General features: G+C 51.6%; 3 protein-coding genes and 1 long non-coding RNA gene across 11 annotated transcripts; 2 read left to right on the top strand and 2 right to left on the bottom strand.

Annotated features, from left to right (window-relative positions):
• The first annotated feature begins 1,424 nt into the window (after positions 1–1,424).
• EFNA1 (ephrin A1) lies at positions 1,425–7,649 on the top strand. 4 transcript variants are annotated; one of them, XM_061183367.1, is made up of 5 exons: positions 1,425–1,619; positions 4,966–5,261; positions 6,285–6,350; positions 6,512–6,562; positions 6,738–7,649. In XM_061183367.1, the coding sequence occupies exons 1-5, from the start codon at positions 1,528–1,530 to the stop codon at positions 6,848–6,850; spliced, it is 618 nt and encodes a 205-aa protein (XP_061039350.1). In that variant the 5' UTR covers positions 1,425–1,527; the 3' UTR covers positions 6,851–7,649. The 4 variants fall into 4 exon arrangements, with proteins under 4 accessions (XP_061039350.1, XP_061039349.1, XP_061039352.1 ...); XM_061183366.1 differs by having other exon boundaries at positions 4,966–5,288; XM_061183369.1 differs by lacking the exon at positions 6,512–6,562.
• A 541-nt stretch (positions 7,650–8,190) lies between these two features.
• On the top strand, positions 8,191–11,076 carry SLC50A1 (solute carrier family 50 member 1). Of its 4 annotated transcripts, none has more exons than XM_061185932.1 (6): positions 8,191–8,524; positions 9,118–9,195; positions 9,336–9,459; positions 10,046–10,207; positions 10,466–10,585; positions 10,667–11,076. In XM_061185932.1, the coding sequence occupies exons 2-6, from the start codon at positions 9,134–9,136 to the stop codon at positions 10,766–10,768; spliced, it is 570 nt and encodes a 189-aa protein (XP_061041915.1). In that variant the 5' UTR covers positions 8,191–8,524; positions 9,118–9,133; the 3' UTR covers positions 10,769–11,076. The 4 variants fall into 4 exon arrangements, with proteins under 4 accessions (XP_061041915.1, XP_061041914.1, XP_061041916.1 ...); XM_061185931.1 differs by having other exon boundaries at positions 8,191–8,579; XM_061185930.1 differs by lacking the exon at positions 8,191–8,524 and adding an exon at positions 8,658–8,809.
• A 419-nt stretch (positions 11,077–11,495) lies between these two features.
• Positions 11,496–12,125, bottom strand: DPM3 (dolichyl-phosphate mannosyltransferase subunit 3, regulatory). Of its 2 annotated transcripts, none has more exons than XM_061185936.1 (2): positions 12,026–12,125; positions 11,496–11,850 (listed from the first exon to the last, which is right to left on the bottom strand). In XM_061185936.1, the coding sequence occupies exon 2, from the start codon at positions 11,843–11,845 to the stop codon at positions 11,567–11,569; it is 279 nt and encodes a 92-aa protein (XP_061041919.1). In that variant the 5' UTR covers positions 11,846–11,850; positions 12,026–12,125; the 3' UTR covers positions 11,496–11,566. The 2 variants fall into 2 exon arrangements, with proteins under 2 accessions (XP_061041919.1, XP_061041917.1); XM_061185934.1 differs by lacking the exon at positions 12,026–12,125 and adding an exon at positions 11,960–12,014.
• A 1,451-nt stretch (positions 12,126–13,576) lies between these two features.
• LOC133088130 (uncharacterized) lies at positions 13,577–20,519 on the bottom strand. Its single transcript, XR_009700493.1, has 3 exons — positions 20,446–20,519; positions 15,831–15,925; positions 13,577–13,972 (listed from the first exon to the last, which is right to left on the bottom strand). It is a non-coding gene; the product is annotated as an uncharacterized LOC133088130 (long non-coding RNA).
• Between the last annotated feature and the right edge of the window lie 1,140 nt (positions 20,520–21,659).

Genomic DNA, 21,659 nt, shown 5'->3' with positions numbered 1-21,659 from the left:
AAAATCAACTCCGGACGGGCATGCAAACAGCCACGCAATTACACACATGAATCACGAAACGCACGCAGTCATACAGCATTAGGACTTCCAGCTCCAGATACACACACGCACACACACACACACAAACACACACACACACACACGAACCTGATCAAACACCTGCCCGCCCTCTCCGCCCCGAGATCTGGGAGGCAGACACCCACCCGCCAACCCCTGCCCCAGACGGTGCAGATCCCGGCGGGGAGAGGAGCCCCGAGAGGCGAATTCCAGCGGGTTTGTTTACACTGCTCGGGGTGCGGGGTAGCGAGCTGGATACTGGGGCCTGACTGACTGGGAGACCCAGCCCAAACTGGGCCAGACCCAGTCGCCCAGTCTGGGACGCTGCACAAAAATCCCCTCCCCGCCTTCAGCCCCCAGCCCCCAGACGTTGCTCGCCTGTGCATGTTTCCCCTCCTCTTCACACGCTGTTCACAAACATTAGCATACGTACGTCAAAGTTTCACACGCTTCCCCACACGCGGCTGTGATACTACTCACAAATGCTTTCACACTTGCGCGCCATCACACGTATTTACACATGCCAGATGCACATCTGTGGTTACAGTTTGTCACCCTTCAGGCCCAGATTCTCACAGTCCATATTCAAAGCCTGTTCGCACGGTACACACGTGTTAGCACACACTCACACAGGTCATTAGTGCCCTTTGGAGCCCTAGAAACAAGAGCGAACCCCCTCGCGGGCCCAGAATCCCGAGTGTTCCTCCCTCTCACAGGCACTGACGGACAGAGGCGCCCTAAGCCCCGGCCACACACGTTACACACTTGATCACACACAGGGTTGCACTTTATTCCCGGCATCTAGGCGATGACACAATCTCCCGAACAAAGACAACATTGACAAACCCAACAAAAACAAACAGCAGCGTGTGTGGGGAGGGGCAGCCGAGCGCAGAGTCCAGGAAGGGGGTGGGTAGGAGGAGAGTGTGGAAACGCGGGCGCCCGAGCCTGGGTGTGCAAGGCTCGGGAAAGGTGCGGGACCTATCAACAACCTCGCACCTTTCAAGATCGGCGCACGGCGCCCGCCAGCCGGGTCCCGCACCCGCTGGTTAGCAGACCCGCACGTGGAGTTCGTTCCCTTCTCCCGCACGAGACTGCGCGGGGGACACAGACCCACCACCCCGCACAGGCCCACAAAGCTGCACGCGGATCCACGAGTGAGCAAACACACAGCGCTGAGCAGATTTGTCGGGCGGAGGTGCGCGCTTTGCTCCCCTCGCCTCCCTCCCCTCCCCCACTGCCCTCCCCTCCTCCACCTCCCCAGCCCCCAGGCCCAGGGCAGCCGCGCGCTGGGCGGGGCGGGGCGGGGGCGGGGCGGGGTGTCGGGCGGCGCCGGCCCAAAAGGCGGAGTCGCGAGGCGGAGGGCCCAGAGCTGTGAGCACTGTGCTGAGTGCGCCGCGGAGAAAGCCTGCGGGAACCCAGACCCGGAGGAGCCCCTCGTCCCCGCCCGGCCTGGCCCGGCCCCGCGCTATGGAGTTCCTCTGGGCCCCTCTCTTGGGTCTGTGCTGCAGTCTGGCCGCTGCTGACCGCCACACCGTCTTCTGGAACAGTTCAAACCCCAAGTAAGCCCCGAGTCTCCGGCCGACAGCCTGGGCGCCCGGTTGGCACTGCTCCCCCCTCCAGGTTAACTGTCCCGGCTAGCCCCTAACCTGAGTCTCGGGGAGGTGACCGGAGGCGGGAGGGATCCCATAGACTTTCTTCTCCCCCATAGCTGGGAGTAGCCCACCCCAGGGCAGGACCCTGCCCGCGTCTGCTTGCACAGGCTCTGTCTCTGCCCCTCTTTTCCTTCCCTCTGGCACCCCTGTTACTCTGAAGTGAGGGACCCGCGTTGAACAGTTCCTGCCTTTAGCAGGGGCCACTCTCTCTGGCCGCCAGGGCTCTTGTTCTAGGCCCTTCCACTGAGAAAGCCTCTGTGCCTCTCCTTGTGTGTTACTTGGGCATCTGCCCACACTGACAGGTCTTGACATCCGGAGTAAGCAGAATGCTTATTGTAATCCTGGAAGGACCCTTCAGGAGGCACCTGGGCTGCCAGCATTAAGTGTTCATTCTGTATTTAAGGTCACCCTGGAAAGCCCTCCCCCCCAAGAGTCTTTTGAGGTGGCATGAATGAGGCACATGCTGTGTGTGGGTAGGCTTGAGGGTATCTGAGGTTCAGGTAGTAAAACTGAAGAGAAGGGGAGAGGGAGGTCGTGGGAAAGGTTCCAGAGGACAGGAAGGGGTTAAAAGGGTTACAAAGGGCTCTGGGCAGGAAGGAGTTAATTTCTCCGGGGCAGGTTTAGGGCTGTGAGGCAAATGGTACAGGGAGGGAGAAGCTCCATCGGACCCTTTGTTCTTTGTTCTTGAGTTTTCTGAAGTTATGGGAACAATATTTGCAGGAAAACGGGAGAGGGGGGTAAGGTGGAGTAAGGAGAGGAGGGCTGGATACCTTGGGGTCGGGGGGAAAAACACTTCACTCAGCCCAGCCACCCACAGCCCTAGCAGGCCTACCCCCCACTCCCCTTGAGAAATAGACTGTGCCAGTTTCCTCTTGACCCTGTGGCAGCATTGCCTGGTAGGGGCTCTGTCGTCTGTGGCGAGTTGGGCAGGGAGGGAACAGCCAGCTGCCAACCCCAGAGGGCAATGCCCTCTTGCCCACTGGCCGCCTGACAGGGCAGTGCAGTCAGCCCTCCCCCACCTCACTCCTTGCTGTCTGTTCTTTGCTTCTTTGACCCAATCTTGTCCTAGAGGGAGAGAGCAAAGTCCCTGTTTATGCCCGTGCCAGGTGTTGGCTGAAGGAGGAGGAGGGGACAGGAAGCCATGAGTAGGGAGGGGGGGACCCTGGCCTTTTCCGTTCCCAAGCTCCCAGGTTTCCTCTCTTTCAGGAAGGAGCCTCTTCCTTGCCCCCCCTCCCCGCCTTCCCTGACGCCGCTGCCCCCCTTTCCCAGATGGAGAGCAAGAGTCAAGGGAGTGCTAAGTGGAGCAGATTGTACCCCCAGGAGGGGGGTGATGGGCCCACCCACCAAGCACAGCTTCTGCCCTGTCCATCTGGACACACACACACACACACACACACACTCTACCATACCCAGGACTAAACAGAAAGCCAGCCCAGAGTGGAGGCCACAAGCAGCCAAGCCAGGCCCAGCTTGAGGGCAAAGACGAGGTGGTAATGAGCTGGGTGGGTATGAGACTGGCATGGGTGACTCAGGGCAGTGGGCATCAGCCCTGGGATCTCCAGGCCCCAGGCAGGGGGCAGCATGGGAAGAAGGGCAGTGCCACTGTGAGCTGCACCCTGGCCTCCTTGGTGCTAGAGGGGCAGGTACCCCACCCATTCAGACCTGTCAGCTCCCTTTGCCTGGAGGACAGTGCCCAGAGCAAGTGGGCACTGGGCCATCCTGGGGTCCTGGGGGCTGTCCACATTTGACAAGGGAAATTTTCACAGGTTCTCATGAATGCCGGGGTGGGTGGCAGAGGTAGATGAAGAATGAGTCAGTGCCCGTCACGGGAATGGAGGAAAGACGCCAGACCCAGAGCTGAAATACCTGTTCTGAAATGGCTTCTCTGTTTATCTCTCCAGAGAGGAATTTTAAAAGCCTCTCTCTGCTCCTCCTCCCTCCCTCTCTCTCTCTCCCTCTCTCTCTCTCTCTCTCTCTCTCTCCCTCTCTCTCTCTCTCTCTCTCTCTCTCTCTCTCTCTCTCTCTCTTTTCCCCAGGGTGGGGGAGGGGCCTTGGTAAGCCTAGCTGGAGCACTGGCATGCTCCTGCAAAGCCAGGCCTCTTAAGGGTCATGCTGACTGGGCAGTGGGTGCCCACCTCAGAGGCCTCTTGGCCTAACCCCTGCCCCTCTCCCCACCACCCATGCCCCTGGCTTTGGTTTGAAGCAAGTTGGCAGCCAACTCTGCTGAGTCTCTAGCTGGCAGTGCTTGGGGGAATTCAGAGAAGCTGACCGGCTTGGAGAGGGAGGTGGGGAGGCACTTTTTCCCCTACTAGGGCCCCACCTAGACTGGAGCCAGGTGTCTAGAGCTGGGGGGGAGGGGTCAGTGGGCAGTCCGGCTGGAGCCTTTGGAGCCTGGGGGGAATGGGCTGGGGGAGGGGAGCTGGCTCCACCTTGGGAAGAGGGAGGGGAGAGGCCTTCTCAGATCTGAGAACTCCAGCATTTCTGGAGCTCATTTCACGAGAGGTGAAAGTATGGCTTTTGGAGATAAAGGGACAGAGAGGTTTCGGGGTGCTTTGAGAGAAGTGGACAAGGAGAGCTGAGCATAGATTTGAGTAGCTAGAAGGGGAGATTTGAGGGGACTGGATGGATTGATCAAAGCAATTTAACTCAAAAGGACTGGACATTATCTGTGGGCATGGATGTCCTGGGTGTTGGGGGAAAAGTGAAGTTGAACAATGTGAGATATACTCAGTGGGTCAAGGGGAAAAATGAGAGGAGTAAGAGAAGTGAAGACAGATTGTTGGATGCCGAGTACTAGCATGGGAAAGAAAAAGGGTGATGTGGATCTTGATTATAGAATGGGCCAGTAGGGTCTCAGATTGAGGTCTAATAGCAGTTAAAGGAGCAAGTGGTAGAATAGAGTTGGGGAAATATTTATAGGTAGAAGAGTGAGCAGAAGAAATATTTAGAAGCCCATCCTTGGGTAAATATCAGGGAGGTTATGGGAAGTGCCTTGGTACCTGAAAGATACTAAGTGGATGCTATTTAGAGGATTAGTGGCAGACGGTGGTGGGAATGTTTGGAGATGGTGGAAAGATATTTAAGAGATCAAGATCAGTAAATTAAATACTGGAAGTTAAGATTTTTAAAAAATCTTTGGTGGGGGCGATGGTCCAGTATGAAATGTGAGGGGTCATGTAAACATTTGGAGGCTCAAGGCTCTGGCCTGGCTTCCGAGTGACCACCTGCTTTCTCTACCTCTGCGCATGCCCAGGTTTCGGAGTGAGGACTACACAGTACACGTGCAGTTAAATGACTACCTGGACATCATCTGTCCTCATTATGAGGATGACTCTGTGGCAGACGCTGCCATGGAGCGGTACACACTGTACCTGGTGGAGCATGAGCAGTACCAACTGTGCCAACCCCAATCCAAGGACCAGGTCCGCTGGCAGTGCAACCAGCCCAGTGCCAGGCATGGCCCAGAGAAGCTGTCTGAGAAGTTCCAGCGCTTTACACCCTTTACCCTGGGCAAGGAGTTCAAAGAGGGACACAGCTACTACTACATCTGTGAGTGCCCGGGAGGCATGCACACAGGTGCACACACTGGGGGACGCACCTGGCATGATGTACATGTTTCGGTACATGCTTAGTGGGAAGGCAAGCAGCAGACGGCCCCTTCCAATCCTGAAGTCTGTGTTCGTTCATTCCCATTACAAATGTGGAGTGAGCTTCTACTGTGTCCTGGGCACTCTGCTTGGCACTGTAGGCGCAGAGATAAATAAAACATTACAGAGTCTCTGTCCTCCAGGAACCTGGAAAAGGACATACGTAGATTAACAGACCATTAGAACAGGGTGATATGGTAGATATGAGCTCAGGGGCCCTGCGGAAATCACTTGAGTACCTGCTAGTCTGGGGTTGGGGGGCACCTCAGAGAAGGCTTCCTGGGGAAGATGACCCAAGAGTTTAGGACAGACAGAGGAGCTGGCCAAACAAGGGGACATGTGCAAAGAGAGCATGACATCTTCAGGGAACTTCATATGGTTCAGACTGACTGGAGCAGGAGGGACACTTGGAAGTGGGGAGATAGGAGCTTGGAGCAGTAGACAGGGTAGAGCATGGGGGCCTAAGAAGTGCTAAGGAGTTTGGACTTTATCCTGAGGGCAGTGGAGAGCCACTGGTGGATTTTACAAGTTGTGAGATCAGCTTTGTATAGAATGAATCCAGGCCTCACCCTGTCAGTGGGGCTTAGGCAGGGCGAGGACAAAGTGCCGGGTAAGGGGAGCATATTGTGCAGGTTGCCCCCATCTTCAGGCTGGGAGGAATGGAGGATGGGCTGTAGGGAGGGGATAGTGTCTATGTTCTTTTTACCACCACCTCCAAAGTCAGGGGTTATTCCCAAGAATGGGAGCTTGGACTGAACTTGGGGCAGAAAGTGGGCAAAAACTAAGGAAGGTGAGAATCAAAGATTAGAGGGAAGAGAGGGATTAAAATGAGTAGGGACCGAGAAAGCAGGGTCAGAGGCATTTACGCTTTTATTTTCTTCCAAAAAAGTTTCTTTCCTTATCACTCTCTGGATTTATTTTGTAGCCAAACCCATCCACCACCAGGAAGACCAGTGCTTGAGGTTGAAGGTGACCGTCAGTGGCAAAATCAGTGAGTGTCACAGCCTTGTGGGCCTCCTTGCTGCATCCCTATCCTGGGCCTGGTCTAGTGATCTGGGATGGTTGGGAAGTCCCACTGCCCAGCCCACCCAGCATTCCCACCCCTCTGCTTCCTTGGTGTACCAAGTACCTGACCTAAGACCACCCTTTCAGCTCACAGTCCTCAGGCCCATGCCAATGCACAGGAGAAGAGACTTCCAGCAGGTAGGTGGCTGGAGCAAATTGGGCCTGGGGCACAAAATGGGGTCTGCTTGAAGAGGTTGGGTACAGGAGGTGGCTCTTTTGCCAGGCAGGGGCAGGGGAAGCCTCGCTGGGCTGAGGGCCAGTGCCAATAGGGGGAACCGCTCACCTTGGGGGCCTCTGCCCTCTCACCTTGCAGATGACCCAGAGGTGCAGGTTCTACATAGCATTGGTCACAGTGCCGCCCCCCGCCTCTTCCCACTCGCCTGGGCTGTGCTGCTCCTGCCATTCCTGCTGCTGCAAACCCCATGAAGGTGTATGCCGCACGCACTGTAAGAACTGGAACTGAGGGGGCAGGGCGGGCCTCCCTCACCTGCCTGGGGCCCCTCCCAAAGCCATAGTCCTGGGAACCACTCCTACCACATGCACAAGCTGCCACCCAGCAGCCTCAAAACGGGTCAGTATTAAAGCTTTCAACCCAAAGGAGGTCAGCAAGCCTGACAGTGCCATCCTCGCCTCCACCTCAGAGGGATGGACAAAGAAGTGGAGACAGTCCTTCCCTCTCCATTCCTGCCCTTAAGCCAAAGAAACGAGCTGTGCGGACATGGCCTCTTAAAAAGGGCACTGTGGGAGCCGAGCTGAAAGGGGCTTGGGCTTACATGGATGGACACTGAGCTTGGCGAAGATGTCCCTCCCAGAGAGAGCCAGGATGGCTCTGAAGGAAAAGCAAGAGACAGTTTCCTGCTTGGGAGCCAGGGACAGGAGAGGCAGCATGCTTGGGCTGACCCAGCATCTCCCCCAAGACTTTCCTCTGTGGAGGTGCCACGGAGAGGACTGTAGCCAGGCACTACATCCTCTCCTACCCTGGGGCATCACTCCACGGAGCTGCGCCAGCAGGGGGGCTGTGCCAACCTGTTCTTAGAGTGTAGCTGTAAGGGCGGTGCCCATGTGCACAGAGTCTGTGCCTAGACTGACTGTAGCCTGAAGGGCAGGGCCCACGAGTACAGAATATGTATATGAACTAGATGTGTGTCTGCTGATTTCTACAACTGGAGTTTTTTTATACAATGTTCTTTGTCTCAAAATAAAGCAATGTGTTTGTTTTTTTGGACATGCTTTTCTGCCCTTCCATCCTAATTTATGACCATTGAGTCCCTGCTGCTGCTAGGCTCTGTGGTATATCAGTAGCAATTGGGTTTGAGTTTTTTCCCCTCTCTCTGAAAAGAATACATGCCCCTCACCAGCCCACAAGGGTGGGGTGTTTCCTCCTCTGAGGGTTGTCCAGGACAGGAGTGCTCCCCACAGCAGTCTCTCGGGTTCTAGGCTGCACCCCACTCTGGAAGTTCCTCCTGTCCAACTTCCGCCCCACTCGCACCCTCTCAGCGCTGGGCTTTGGCGTACTGTTGAGGTACTCAGGCTCTTGGGTGAGTCAGGGCAGCCGCTCAGAACGCCTGCCAGCTGAGGCATGCGGCTCTCCCCACAGCCCCACCAGCAGAGATGTGTGGGAGGCTGGGAGGGAAAGTTCCCGGCAGCAAGTTGGTTGGACTAGGGGGGGTCGGTGATATACGTTTGTCCAGTGGATTGGCCAAGTCAGGGAAAGCCGGCAGTGTGGCTGAAGGGGGAGGGCATCTCACAAAGACTTGGTGATTCCTGGCAGTCCCTGTTACTTAGGGAAGAGGCCGGAAAGAGGCTTCAGCAAACAGCGAAAAATCTCCCAAACCCTGGGCAGCTGAAGTTCTGAGCTGCGGCCCTCCGTGAAAGCGTGTTGAAGTCCGCGTAGCAAGCTTTTGAGTTCTACCACGTAGGCTCGCGGCCTGTGGGAAAGTGACTTGAGGCTGGGGGTCTGGGTGATCCAAGGAGTAAGCAGAGAGTGTGGAGCGGCTGATGCCGGGGACAAATCCGCGGAGCCTTAGGAAGGAGACCGGCCAGAAAACCGAGAGCAACAGGAAGACAGGCAACCCTGCGAGCCGACAGCGGGCCGGCAGGGTCAGGACAGGCCCTCGGAGGGGCGGGGCCTGAGCTCCGGCTTGACGTTCTAAGGGTGGGCCGGGTTCCGGTTCAGTTTCCGGGGGGACGGCCGAGCGCGCAGGGGCGGAGCCGGGGGCGCAAAGGGGCGGGGCTCCGGCGTCGCGGGCTCCGGATCCTGCTAGCTGGCCCCAGGCGCCGAGCTCGGGATCCGACTCGGGGAGGGATGGAGGCGGGCGGATTGGCCGACTCGCTTCTTTCCGGAGCTTGCGTGCTCTTCACCCTCGGCATGTTCTCCACCGGCCTGTGAGAGCGCGGACGGGCTGGGCTGGGGCAGGACCAGGAAGTCAGGAAAGGAGAGAGAGGGGACAGAGACGTGGCCGCAGCCCCAGGCTGCATCTGGAACCTAGGGTCAAAGTGGAATCGGGTCGAGAGGGCCGGGGTACAAGGGCAAGGCTGGTCAGTTTACCTCAGGGAGAAGGCCAGGGTGCTGAGGGTAGGGCCGGGGGTCTGCAGTTGTCCAGAAAGGATGACAGGCATCGGGGATTTCAACGCCCCAGCAGACTGGTTCTCCCTTTCCACCTCTCCCCCCTGCCTTCGGGTCCCCGTTACAGCTCGGACCTCAAGCACATGCGGATGACCCGGAGTGTGGACAGTGTCCAGTTCCTGCCCTTTCTCACCACGGATGTCAAGTGAGAGGGGCGATGCCTGCGGCGGGAAAGGCTGTCTGAGGGAGGTTGGGGAAGGGTGAGGAGGAATGTGGACGAGGCCCCTCAGGCCCCCCGCTCACACTCAACCCCGCGGGCGAATGTCCCTCCCCTCCACCCTGCAGCAACCTGAGCTGGCTGAGTTATGGGGCCCTGAAGGGAAACTGGACGCTAATCGTCGTCAACGCCGTGGGTGCTGTGCTTCAGACCCTGTATATCTTGGTGTATCTGCACTACTGCCATCGGAAGGTAGAGCCCCTTCCTCTGCTGCATGCCCTGCCCTGCCTTGCTGGCAGGGCAAACACTGTTTCCTAGAAGACTATAACAGGCTGGCACTGCCAACTTTTCCTGGAAGACCCCTCCAGCCTTGCAGTCCTCCTTTCGCCATGAAGCCAGCCTTCTGAGACTCACATATTGTCCCCCATTCTGGCAAAGCTGGTAGCTCTGCCTAGCCTGATGGTGCCTTGCTGCCCAACAAACTGCGTGGAAAGGGATTTTGTCTCCATAGTTCCTTCAAAGTCAGTGCCAGTGGCTGAGAGAGATGATCTGCTCTGCTTCCCCATTCACACAAGCATTAAGCTCCTACTCTGTGTAGCAAGGTCACCCAAAAAAGATACCTTTCCCTCTCCTAGAAACCTCCAGGGTTGTGGGTGGATCAGACATGTGCTTAAGTCACTGGTGGGAAAGAGGATGTGACAAGTGCAATACTGGAGGCTTGGGCAAAGGTTGGCTCCCCAACTGGAGCATGGGAGAGGGCAGGATGAATTAATTCCAGCAGCAGAGTCAGAGAGGGCTCCTGGTACATCCAGAAGTAAGGCTACTCTCTCCTCTGCAGCATGCTGTGCTCCTTCAGACTGCAACCCTGCTGGGGGTCCTTGTCCTGGGTTTTGGCTACTTTTGGCTCCTGGTGCCCAACACTGAGACCCGGCTTCAGCAGCTGGGCCTCTTCTGCAGTGTCTTCACCATCAGTATGTACCTCTCACCACTAGCTGACTTGGTGAGTGGGGGTGTCCAGGGAGGAAAGGGAGATAAGTCTCCCATAGCCAGAGACTGTAGCTTATACTCCAGAGGAAGGAAAGACCTAAATCCTGGAAGGAGACGGGGCAGTAGAGTTGGGTGAGTGGGGGGCAGGAGGGAAAGTTTGGGTAACAGGAGATCAGAGAGGACGTCTGACTTTTTTTCTGAGGAAATTCTTAGGCAAGGTGGGAGATTTACTATGTGCCTTGCTAAGAGTGTCTTTCATCCCTTCCCACAGGCCAAGGTCATTCGTACTAAATCGACCAAACGTCTCTCCTTTTCACTCACCATTGCCACCCTCCTCACCTCTGCCTCCTGGACGTTCTATGGGTTTCGACTAAAAGATCCCTACATTGTGGTAAGCAGAACAGGGGCAGGGTGACAGGTGTACGAGGTGGAAAATCAGCTCCTCTCCTCATAGCAGCCCTTGTGATTTCAGGTGCCCAACCTTCCAGGAATCCTCACCAGCTTCATTCGCTTCTGGCTTTTCTGGAAGTACCCCCAGGAGCAAGATAGGAACTATCAGCTTCTACAAACCTGAGGGAGTTCACCTGACCACTGGGCACCTTAATGCCAACCTACTACCAAAGAAACCTCCTTGTTTCAGCTCTTCCTGCTGGTCACCTCCACTGGTGAAGTGCGTTGTGGTAAAGGAAAAGAACTGCTTTGAGAATCCAGGGACTAAAGAAAGGGCTTTACTTAGAAGACTGGATGGAACCTGGGAGATGAATCACTTTTATTTTTTTTCAAGATTTTATTTTTTAATTTTGGAGGTCGGGGTGAAATCTTTAGAATGTGCCTTAAAATAAACTGTTCCCTACCCCTTGCCCATAAAGGCTCGTTCTCTGTTCAGGGATAGTCAACCTGCCTGGTTTGGTGAAGGGTAGAGGGGAACTGTCTGATCCACAGTTACTCTTGGGCTGGTAGGGTTGGCTCAGAAAAGGTATCTGAAAGAACCAAGAAGTTGTAAAGACGTAGGAAGGCCTTAAAAAGAACAGAGCTTGGATGTTATGAAGAAGAATAGGCTTCAAGAAGTCCTTCCTGACAGGGCTAAAAAGACCAGGAAAGTGAAATGATTTTTCCATTCTGAGAGATCTTGAGAAGGGCGTCTTTGCCTCCTTCGGAGCAAATAGGAGGAAGTACCAGCAGAATGCAAAGATAAAGGCTGAGAGAGCCTCAGGAAGGTGGCTCTTCTACCTCTCACTTCTCAACAGCTGGTACACAGAATCCCCAATTCCCATCATCCATACTCCATACTCAAACCAAAGTTAGAAAATAAACTGGCGCTTTAATGGGGGAGGGGAGAGCAGGCTGTCCGTGCGGGAATAAGGTTAGGGTGTCAGAAGCGCATCCCCCTGCGGGCCAAGTCGGCTCGGGCCTCCTGGATCTGGCTCTGCAGCTCGCGGGCGGCGTCCTCGCAATCGTGAAAAGTGGCCACGCGATAGCCCACAGTACCCAGTGCATAGCAGCCGGCGGACACCAGCAAGTAGGCGGGCAGTGACCACAGGACCTCCCGGCAAGACGAGGGCAGCTCCAGACCCAGGGCTCCCATGGTCAAAGCAGCCCAGGTGGAGCCCAGGAGCGCCAGCCCCCACAGCCACTGCGCTAATTTCGTCATGGTCACTGCGGGAAGAGGAAGCAGAGCTCGAGGTCCCTGACACCCCGCTACCCGGTCTTCATTTGAAACCCATTCCCTGTCCTTCTACCTCACCCCCACTCCGTACCACCTAACCTCAGGGCCGCTCCTCCGTCGCTCCCGCCCTCCGCTCTCAGCCCTCAGCCCTTCTTCTACACTTACCTCCCAGGCCAGCGCCTTCCCTACGCCGCACGGCTCCGACGTCAGCGTCCGGAATCCTCCACGGCTCGTGCTCCGCCGCCGCGCGGCCTTCTGGGAGTTGTAGTCTTCGAGAGGCGCCTGGCAGGCTCGTGGCCGCGGTCTTGACCTAGGCTGTGCTCAGACGGCTTCGCTCCGGCAGCCGCGACTTGGGCCCAGAGGGCTTTCGGTGCTGCTTCCCTCCCTCGAGACCCCGCTCCAAGCTGGCGTGGGGCTTGTAGAGAGCCTGAGGACACCCTTAAGCCTTGCGACAAGATGGGAATGTAATATCGTTCCTCTTAAACTCACTTCTCCTGCACAAAAATTCCACTCATTCATTCATTCATTTATTCACTTATTTATTCTTTTATTCATTCATTCAGTGGAACGTTTCTTGAGCGTCACGACAGACTTTGGAGAAATAGAGATGTCAAGACACGGACCCTTCTGGGGTGGAAGGAGGAAAGCAGGAGTCAGGAAAGCAGATGCATTGACAACTAACAGGTGCCCTGAGATAGGTGCCCTGAGATAGGTGTTAGAACAGAGGTTGTCATATTTTAAAAGAGAAACTCGGAGGAGCAACCAGTAAGACTTGGAGCCAGAAGAAGAAGTGCTTCAGGAGGGTGTCTTTAAGGGAAAAAAACTGTGGGGACAGAGGAATCACCTGATGTGTTTAAGGTATTAAGAGAAGGTGTATACATCTTTCAGAATTTGGGGGATGAATTCATGATAGGTATACAGAAAACCGAGTGAAAGGAAAGGTCAGGCAATTATCAACTTCAGGGAAAACAAAGAGTTATAAAAGAAAGGAAGGAGGGGCTTCTCTGGTGGCGCAGTGGTTGAGAATCTGCCTGCCAATGCAGGGGACACGGGTTCGAGCCCTGGTCTGGGAAGATCCCACATGCCGCGGAGCAACTAGGCCCGTGAGCCACAACTACTGAGCCTGCGCGTCTGGAGCCTGTGCTCCGCAACAAGAGAGGCCACGATAGTGAGAGGCCCGCGCACCGCGATGAAGAGTGGCCCCCGCTTGCCACAACTAGAGAAAGCCCTCGCACAGAAACGAAAACCCAACACAGCCAAAAATAAATAAATAAATAAATAAATTTATAAAAAAAAAAAAAAAAAATAGAAAGGAAGGAGAATTATAAAAGCCTGTCTGATAAAGGCCACTAAGAACATAACTGTAGTTGGATAGTTAGGTTTATTCACTTGCTGCTGCAAGAGAGAGCACACACCAGAGGAACTGTGGAGCCGCTCATCAAACAAAGGAAAAAGCCAAGTCATTACAGGAATTACAGGATACACGGGAAAGGGTTGAGTTCAGGTGATATTTAAATGAAGCAGTATTTTGACAGGTTCAAGGTAAGCACAGATGTAGGTGAAGGAGTTAACAACAGCCTGGACTGAGAAGTGAACTGAGAATCCACTTGGAAACTACAAAGTTAACTAATTTTAGATAATTATGTAATAGATAACTATGTAATTAAGATAATTGTACAATGTTATGTCCAAAACCCCAATATCTGAAGCCTTGCACCTAGGTTGGAAATTGAGGCTGTTTCTCTGTATCAAAGTAATCAACATGCGTTAAACCTCCAGCAACAGTGGGATGTTCCATTCTCACTGCTTGATTTCAAACAGAAAATCTGTGACTGTATGATTTTAGAGAACGAAGTTTCTCAGCCCCATGTCCCTGATGTTAATTAATAAAACCAGTTTTTACAGATTCACAGAGTCTTAGCACAAACACTACATAACTCAGCTGTGTAGAATATTTTCACAGCCATAATAATGTAAACACTAAGTGTTGACTTAACTAAAATTTGGAATATATTTGAATTGAGAGGGTGGAGGAGGGGAGTATATGGGGAGAGTCAGGATTAGAGAGAACTGTATCCTCATTTTCCATGGCAGGCAGTCAATTGATTATACCTAAAATAGAAAAAAAAAAAAAAAGAAAGAAAGAAATAATAATATGAACATGTTACTTAGAAATATTGGGAATTCCTAGTGGTCCAGTGATCAGGACTCAGTGCTTTCACTGCTGTGGCCCAGGTTCAATCCCTGGTCGGGGAACTAAGATCACAGAAGCCGGGCTTCCCTGGTGGCACAGTGGTTAAGAATCCGCCTGCCAATGCAGGGGACACGGGTTCGAGCCCTGGTCTGGGAAGATCCCACATGCCGTGGAGCAACTAGGCCCGTAAGCCACAATTACTGAGCCTGCGCGTCTGGAGCCTGTGCTCCGCAGTGAGAGGCTGCGATAGTGAGAGGCCCGCGCACCGCAATAAAGAGTGGCCCCCGATTGCCACAACTAGAGAAAGCCCTCGCACAGAAACGAAGACCCAACACAGCCATAAATAAATTAATTAATTAATTAAAAAAAAAAAAGATCGCAGAAGCCGTGCAGCACTGCCCAAAACAAAAACAAACAAACAAAAAATATATAGAGGTAAGTACCCAAAAAAGCAGCCAAGAAACTTGAGAGTGGTTTATGGAGGAGTGTATGTGTAGGGAGGGGGTAGGAGAATGGAGCAGGGGACTGTTATTTTTCATTGAATGCCTTATAGAACTAGTTGGCCCTTTAAACTATGCAAATTCCTTTGTTAAAGTAAAAATTAAGGCAAAATTAAAATATTTTTAGAAACCTGCTATATGAGCTTCAAAGGCCCACCTCCACTCCCTTCCCCAAAATCCTACTGGTTACCCACTCAAGACCTCACTAGTCACAGAGACTTTCAACACAGTTCAGGGGCCAGGCATCAGCCTTGCAGATCCAGAAATTCTATCTTATTCACCCACAATAGATGTGGCCCTGAAAGATTGCCACTCCCCAGAAAATTCTGGGGGGAAAGATAACAAGAAGGGGCTTGCCCTGCAACACATAAAGACAGAAAATAAATTATAGTGTCATAATAATCAGCAGAAGATTAAACATTCATTGAGGGGCTATTATGTGTCATGCCCTTTGTGACACTGCATGTTTGATTTTCACAACAGGCTGCAGTAGGTACTTTTATATCCCCATGTATGAATGAGGAAACCAAAGCAGAGAGAAGGTAAAAGGTAAGTAACTTGCCTGAGGTCATGCAGGGTAGTAAGTAGCAGACTGTCCCATCTGACTCAAAGCTATATGCTTAGTAATTTCACCTTTCTGGGTTACTGGTATAGGAATGGGCAGATAGGGATCGTCATAGCAGCTGACATTCATTGATTGATTACTCTGTGCCAGGCACTGTAATGAGTACTTTATATGCATAATCTCATTCAATCTTTACAGCCAACATATGAAGTAGGTACTATTATTATCTCCATTTCACAAATGAAGAAACAGGTACGCCCCAGATAGTCAGACTAGACTGCAGAGCCTGCAAACTTTGCCACTAAGGTATAGCATCTCCCTACCTAGATCAATGGAACAGAATAAAAAGTGAAGAAATAGATCAAACATACACCATTTCAGCATATGATAGAGATGGCATCTCCAGTGAGGAAAGATGGATTATTTGAAAAACATTTGCAACAAGCTTACCATTTGAAAAAGTAAATTAAGTTATATTCCAACCTCACATCTTATACTAAAATAAATTCCCAGTGCATTAAACAAAACTTCATGTGAAAAGTGAAACCCTAAATATGCCACAAGAAAATGTGGGTACATATTTCTCTAATGTTCAGCTCAAGCATCATGTCCTCCAAGCAGCCTTCCTGGGCCTTGACCCTGTCTTGCAGGGTTGGACACCATCTTCCTCCTCTGAGCTCCCACAGGCTCTCTTTTATAGATGGCACTTACCATGTTGAGCTGTAGGTATTTTGTTTCCCTGCTTGGGCCACCCAGGACCATTGTAACTCCAGGACCAAGCACAGCGTGGGAAACCCAGAGGGCTTCTATAAATGTAAGATGAGGGGCAGAAGGAAGGACAGGTTAGCATTTGATGGTCTCCAGGGAAACTGACCCAGCTGTCCTGGTCCCAGGAAATATAACTACTCCAGAGACTCCCATCTACTGGACACAGGGTCTTTGGCTTTGGATAGCATTGGACGAAAGCCAGCAGATTCTTATGGTCCAACTCCTTTCTCTTCAATCTTTTTACAGACCGTTACCCTTCTGCAGCTACAGCAGGCCACAAGTACACATGATTATAGCAGGGTATGAAAGGCAGTACAGCTTGGGGGTTAAAAGTTTGGGCCTTAAGAACCCCAGATGTCCTGAGGTTGGGTCCTGCCTCTTTCCTTTACTTAGCTATGTGACCTTGGGCAAGTAAATTAACCTCTCTGAGCTTCAGTTTTCTCACGTTTGTTTGAGTTTTCTCCTTTGGCAAGCTTTTTTTTCTTTTTTTTTGGCTGTGTTGGGTCTTTGTTGCTGTGCGCAGGCTTTTTCTAGTTGCATCGAGCGGGGGCTACTCTTCGCTGCGGTGCATGGGCTTCTCATTGCGGTGGCTTTTCTTGTGGAGCACCGCCTCTAGGCGCGCGGTGGCTCGTGGGCTTAGTTGCTCCGCGGCATGTGGGATCTTCCTGGACCAGGGCTTGAACCTGTGTCCCCTGCATTAGCAGGCAGATTCTTAACCACTGCGCCACCAGGGAAGTCCCACCTTTGGCAAGCTTTGGTCTCAGTGAGAGACAAATTCCAAATCTGGAGCCCTCTATTTATATATTTATTTATTTTATTTATTTATCGGCCGCACCTCGCGGCTTGCAGGATCTTAGTTCCCCGACCAGGGGTTGAGCCCAGGCCCTCGGCAGTGAGAGCACAGAGTCCTAACCACTAGACAACCAGGAAATTCCCGTGGAGCCCTCATTCTAAAGTGCACTAAAGATGGAAGAATATGCAAAATTACATACAACACAGAGGAAGGGATTGACTGTTTCAGGGAAGGCATGAGCCTCTATCAAATAGGCCCTAAAGCCCAAGGTGATACTGGAAAGATGAGTAAGAGAATTCAGGTGGCGGTTGAGGGCAGAGCTTGCAAAGCCAAGGGAAAGCCTGAACAAAGGCAGGGAGGCTTGAGAGTTCATTGTGAGTAATCCTCTGTGTCTGTCTCTGGCACAAAGACTGCTTCATGGCGGAGTGGCAGGAGGTGAGGCTGGAAAGGCCAGCCAGGGTCAGGCTACCTAAGAAAGACCCCTTAAAAGTATTTGTGTTGGGGCTTCCCTGGTGGCGCAGTGGTTGAGAATCTGCCTGCTAATGCAGGGGACACGGGTTCGAGCCCTGGTCTGGGAAGATCCCACATGCCGCGGAGCAACTAGGCCCGTGAGCCACAACTACTGAGCCTGCGCGTCAGGAGCCTGTGCTCCGCAACAAGAGAGGCCACGATAGTGAGAGGCCCGCGCACCGCGATGAAGAGTGGCCCCCGCTCGCCGCAACTAGAGAAAGCCCTCACACAGAAATGAAGACCCAACACAGCCAAAAAGAAATAAATAAATTAAAAAAAAAAAAAAGTATTTGTGTTAATACTGTATGCTAACAATATATGTGGAACCTAGAAAAATGGTACAGATGAACCAGTTTGCAGGGCATAAATAGAGATACAGATGTAGAGAACAAACGTATGGACATCAAGAGGGGAAAGTGGTGGTGGTGGGGTGGTGGTTGGATGAATTGGGAGATTGGGATTGACATATATACACTAATATGTATAAAATAGATAACTAATAGAACCTGCTGTATAAAAAATAAATAAAATAAAATTCAAAAAAAAAGATTACCTAATAAAAATAAAATAAAGGACAAAATTATAAAATAAATGGTAAGAAATTTGGGAAAATAAATTTGCAACAATAAAAAAAATACTGTATGCTAACACATATATATGGAATCTACAAAAAAAAAAAAGGTTCTAAAGAACCTAGGGGCAGGACAGGAATAAAAATGCAGACGTAGAGAATGGACTTGAGGACACGGGGAGGGGGAAGGGTAAGCTGGGACGAAGTGAGAGAGTGGCATGGACATATATACACTACCAAATGTAAAATAGATAGCTAGTGGGAAGCAGCCACATAGCACAGGGAGATCAGCTCCGTGCTTTGTGACCACCTAGAGGGGTGGGATAGGGAGGGTGGGAGGGAGGCTCAAGAGAGAGGGGATATGGGGATATATGTATACATATAGGTGACTCACTTTGTTATACGGCAGAAACTAACACACCATTGTAAAGCAATTATACTCCAATAAAGATGTTAAAAAAAAAAAAAAAGTATTTGTGTTGGGTTTGGTCCCTCAGGTCAGTATCTTCCCCCCCTTAGAGAAGTGGGAGGTCCCCATGTGTGCCTGTGTGTGTCCTGTCAGGCAGCAAGTGCCATGGTGATTATTGGGTCCTTGAGGAAGGTTCCAGGTGATTAGATTGTGTTGATTCTATCAGCATCCTCAGGGCACCCACAGCTCCGTTGGGGTGACAGGACAGACAGACATGTAATCCACAAAAACACATACAGACAAAATCACAGCTGGGCTTTCAGGGGAAATAGTGCATCAGAGATTGTGCTGCTGATTGGAGAAGGGTCTGGGTGAATCAGGTGAACTAGAGGAGACCAAGATGGGAAAAGATGATAGCCTGAGGGAGGAGGGATCCAGGAACAGGGCTGGTGGCTGACAGAAACATTTGGCTGATTCTGAGGATTCAGCAGTTTGGAGTTGATGCAGGCTGGAAGTTGAGTTTTAGCAAAGAGCTCAAAGTGTGACAATGGTGTGTGGCTAGTGGGCTTCTTTGTTCTCTTAACAAACATGTATTTGGCACCTACTATACTATACGTCAAGCAGTATTCTAATGACCAAAACAGACAAAATCTCTGCTTTCAATAAGCTTGCAATGAAAACAAACCGCTTCAATGAAATGGTAGGAGACAGACAGGAAACAAACAAATATTTAATGTATCAAGTAGTGAGAAGTACTGTGAAGAAAAATATAGCTAGGTGAGGGGCTAAAGGGTGACAGTGTACCATGTGATATAGCATGGTCAGAAGGGCGTCTCTGAGAGGGAGACATTTGCATGGAAACTTGAATGAGGTGAAGGACACAGAAGTGTAGATAACTGCTGGATGGCTGTTCCAGGCAGTGGGAACAGCATGTGCAAAGGCCATGAGGTGGCACAGGGGACACATGGAAGCCAGGAGTGGGATGGAGGAGCATGGGGAAGAGTGTGAGGAGATGAGGTCAGCGGTGGCAGGGATCAGATGCTGTGTTGTAACCATGTTGGTTAAGCATCAAGGCAAATACCAACGTATCTGGATTTCAACTCCAGCCTTGCCTTCCCTTGTAATCTTTTTCTTTCTCTTTCTTTTTTTCTTTCTTTTTTTCTTTATTTTTGGCTGCGTTGGGTCTTTGTTGCTACACGTGGGCTTTCTCTAGTTGCGGCGAGCAGGGGCTACTCTTTGTTGTGGTGCGCGGGTTTCTCATTGTGGAGGCTTCTCTTGTTGCAGAGCACAGGCTCCAGGCACGCGAGCTTCAGTAGCTGTGTCACGCAGGCTCAGTAGTTGTGGCTCGTGGGCTCTAGAGCACAGGCTCAGTAGTTGTAGCACACGGGCTTAGTTGCTTCGCGGCATGTGGGATCTTCCTGGACCAGGGATCGAACCTGTGTCCCCTGCATCGGCAGGCGGATTCTTAACCACTGTGCCACCAGGGCAGTCCTCCCTTATAATCTTGAGCAGGTTGTTTTAACCTCTATTTCATTTTACCCCATTTCATTTCACTAAAACAGATGTATTAGTCAGGGTTCTCCAGAGAACCGGAACCAATAGGAGATATATCCATGAAATTTAAGGTCTTGTCTCATGAAGCTGTAGAGGCTGGCAAACCCAATATCTGCAGGGTCTCACTCTGTCTTGACTTCCTCCTGACTGGGGCTGGGAACAGTGGGCAGAGGGCCAGGTCCCAGCCCACATGAGCATAGACCAGCGAGAGAATCCAGCAGGCCAGAGCCAACATTGCTGTTCAAGTCCACAGGCTATCTGCCACTGAATTCCCTCCTTCTCTGGGGAGGTCAGTCTTTTGTTCTATGTAGTCCTTCAGTGGATTGGATGAGGCCCACCCACATTATGGAGGGCAATCTGCTTTACTCCTATTTTAAATGTAAATCTCATTCAAAAACACCCTCACAGGGCTTCCCTGGTGGCGCAGTGGTTGAGAATCTGCCTGCCAATGCAAGGGACACGGGTTCGAGCCCTGGTCTGGGAAGATCCCACATGCCGCGGAGCAACTAGGCCCGTGAGCCACAACTACTGAGCCTGCGCGTCAGGAGCCTGTGCTCTGCAACAAGAGAGGCCGCGATAGTGAGAGGCCCGCGCACTGCAATGAAGAGTGGCCCCCGCTCGCCGCAACTAGAGAAAGCCCTCGCACAGAAACGAAGACCCACACAGCCAAAAATAATAATAAATAATAAATAATCAAAAAAAAAAAAAAAAACACCCTCACAGAAACATCCAGAGTGGGAACTCCTTGGTGGTCCAGTGGTTAGGACTCCACACTTCCACTGCAGAGAGCACGGGTTTGATCCCTGGTCGGGGAACTAAGATCTTGCACGCCACATGGTGCGGCCAAAAAATAAAAGAAAGAAACATCCAGAGTAATGTTTGACCCAATATCTGGGCAATGTGGCCCAGCCAAGATGACACATAAAATTAACCACACAGAGTAAGAATATCAATCTCATAAGGTTGATGTAAGTGTTGAAGCTGAGAATATCTGTAAAGCACTAAGTTGGCTGGCAAGGTCATGGTTGTTATCACGTGGGAGAAGAAAATGACATTTGTCAAATGCCTAGTAGGTTGAGCGCTATGCTAGGCTCTTCCACGTTGTTATTTAATTCCAATCCTCTTTACCACAATTTGAGGCAAGTATTATTATACTCATTTTACAGGTGATGAATTTAAGGTGCAGAGAGATCATCAGCTTGCCCAAGGACCCTCACCTGGTGTCAGAGCCAAAACTAGAACTCAGGTCTGTCTGATTTCAAGACCTGGGCTCTTTCCTACTGCCCCACATATGTCTAGAACCTGAAGCTGTCTGAGTCAGAAATATGCCCGGGTCACAGAGGCTGGAAATGAGGGCTGGAGGCCCAGAGCAGGAAGGGGAGGGATCTCCCTGGAGGGTTAGCCTAGGCCTTCACACACCGGTGTACATGCACCTCAGTCCCAGAAATCCCCTTGAAGCAGCCTGAGGTCAGCCCTCACAGCAACTCTTGGCCCAGAATGGGGGTGTGTGGGAGGTTTTTCTGTGGGGTCCTGACCTGTGCAGAAGGGAATCCCACTTTTCAGTCCCTTCTGTTAGTGCCTCAGCCTAAAAGTAGGGGAAACATGTCCAGCTTATTTGAGGTGAGTGGAATTCTCAGAGAAGGGCTCCTCGAAGACCATAAGGGCCATTTGGCTCAGGTCTCATTGTCACACAGGGCCTCAAATGTAGCCTTCTGAAGTTATCTCCAAGTGTGGTTTCATTCAGTCACACTGTTACTCTCCCACAGAACAGAAAGAAGGGATTTACAGTACAAATGATTTAACTTTTATTGTGGAATTTTCAAATATATACAAAAGTAGAAAGAATTCTACAATGACTCTGATATGCCCATTATCATAGAACTTTACATTATAAAGTAGGGCCTGCAGTTCCCTGTGAAGGGAAACATTTCTAAA

This window comes from Eubalaena glacialis, chromosome 3 (assembly GCF_028564815.1).
Source record: "Eubalaena glacialis isolate mEubGla1 chromosome 3, mEubGla1.1.hap2.+ XY, whole genome shotgun sequence".
In the NCBI taxonomy this organism is placed as follows: Eukaryota; Metazoa; Chordata; class Mammalia; order Artiodactyla; family Balaenidae; genus Eubalaena; species Eubalaena glacialis.
Note: the sequence above shows the minus strand (reverse complement) of the source record. Positions and strands in the feature narration are given on the sequence as shown.

Coding starts and splice junctions, on each gene's coding strand:
- DPM3 (XM_061185936.1), bottom strand. CDS start 11,845: ATGACGAAATTAGCGCAGTGGCTGTGGGGGCTGGCGCTCCTGGGCTCC.
- EFNA1 (XM_061183366.1), top strand. CDS start 1,528: ATGGAGTTCCTCTGGGCCCCTCTCTTGGGTCTGTGCTGCAGTCTGGCC. Junction 1,620..4,965: donor TGGAACAGTTCAAACCCCAA/GTAAGCCCCGAG, acceptor GCGCATGCCCAG/GTTTCGGAGTGAGGACTACA. Junction 6,563..6,737: donor GGAGAAGAGACTTCCAGCAG/GTAGGTGGCTGG, acceptor CTCACCTTGCAG/ATGACCCAGAGGTGCAGGTT.
- SLC50A1 (XM_061185930.1), top strand. CDS start 8,730: ATGGAGGCGGGCGGATTGGCCGACTCGCTTCTTTCCGGAGCTTGCGTG. Junction 9,196..9,335: donor TTTCTCACCACGGATGTCAA/GTGAGAGGGGCG, acceptor TCCACCCTGCAG/CAACCTGAGCTGGCTGAGTT. Junction 9,460..10,045: donor TGCACTACTGCCATCGGAAG/GTAGAGCCCCTT, acceptor TCTCCTCTGCAG/CATGCTGTGCTCCTTCAGAC.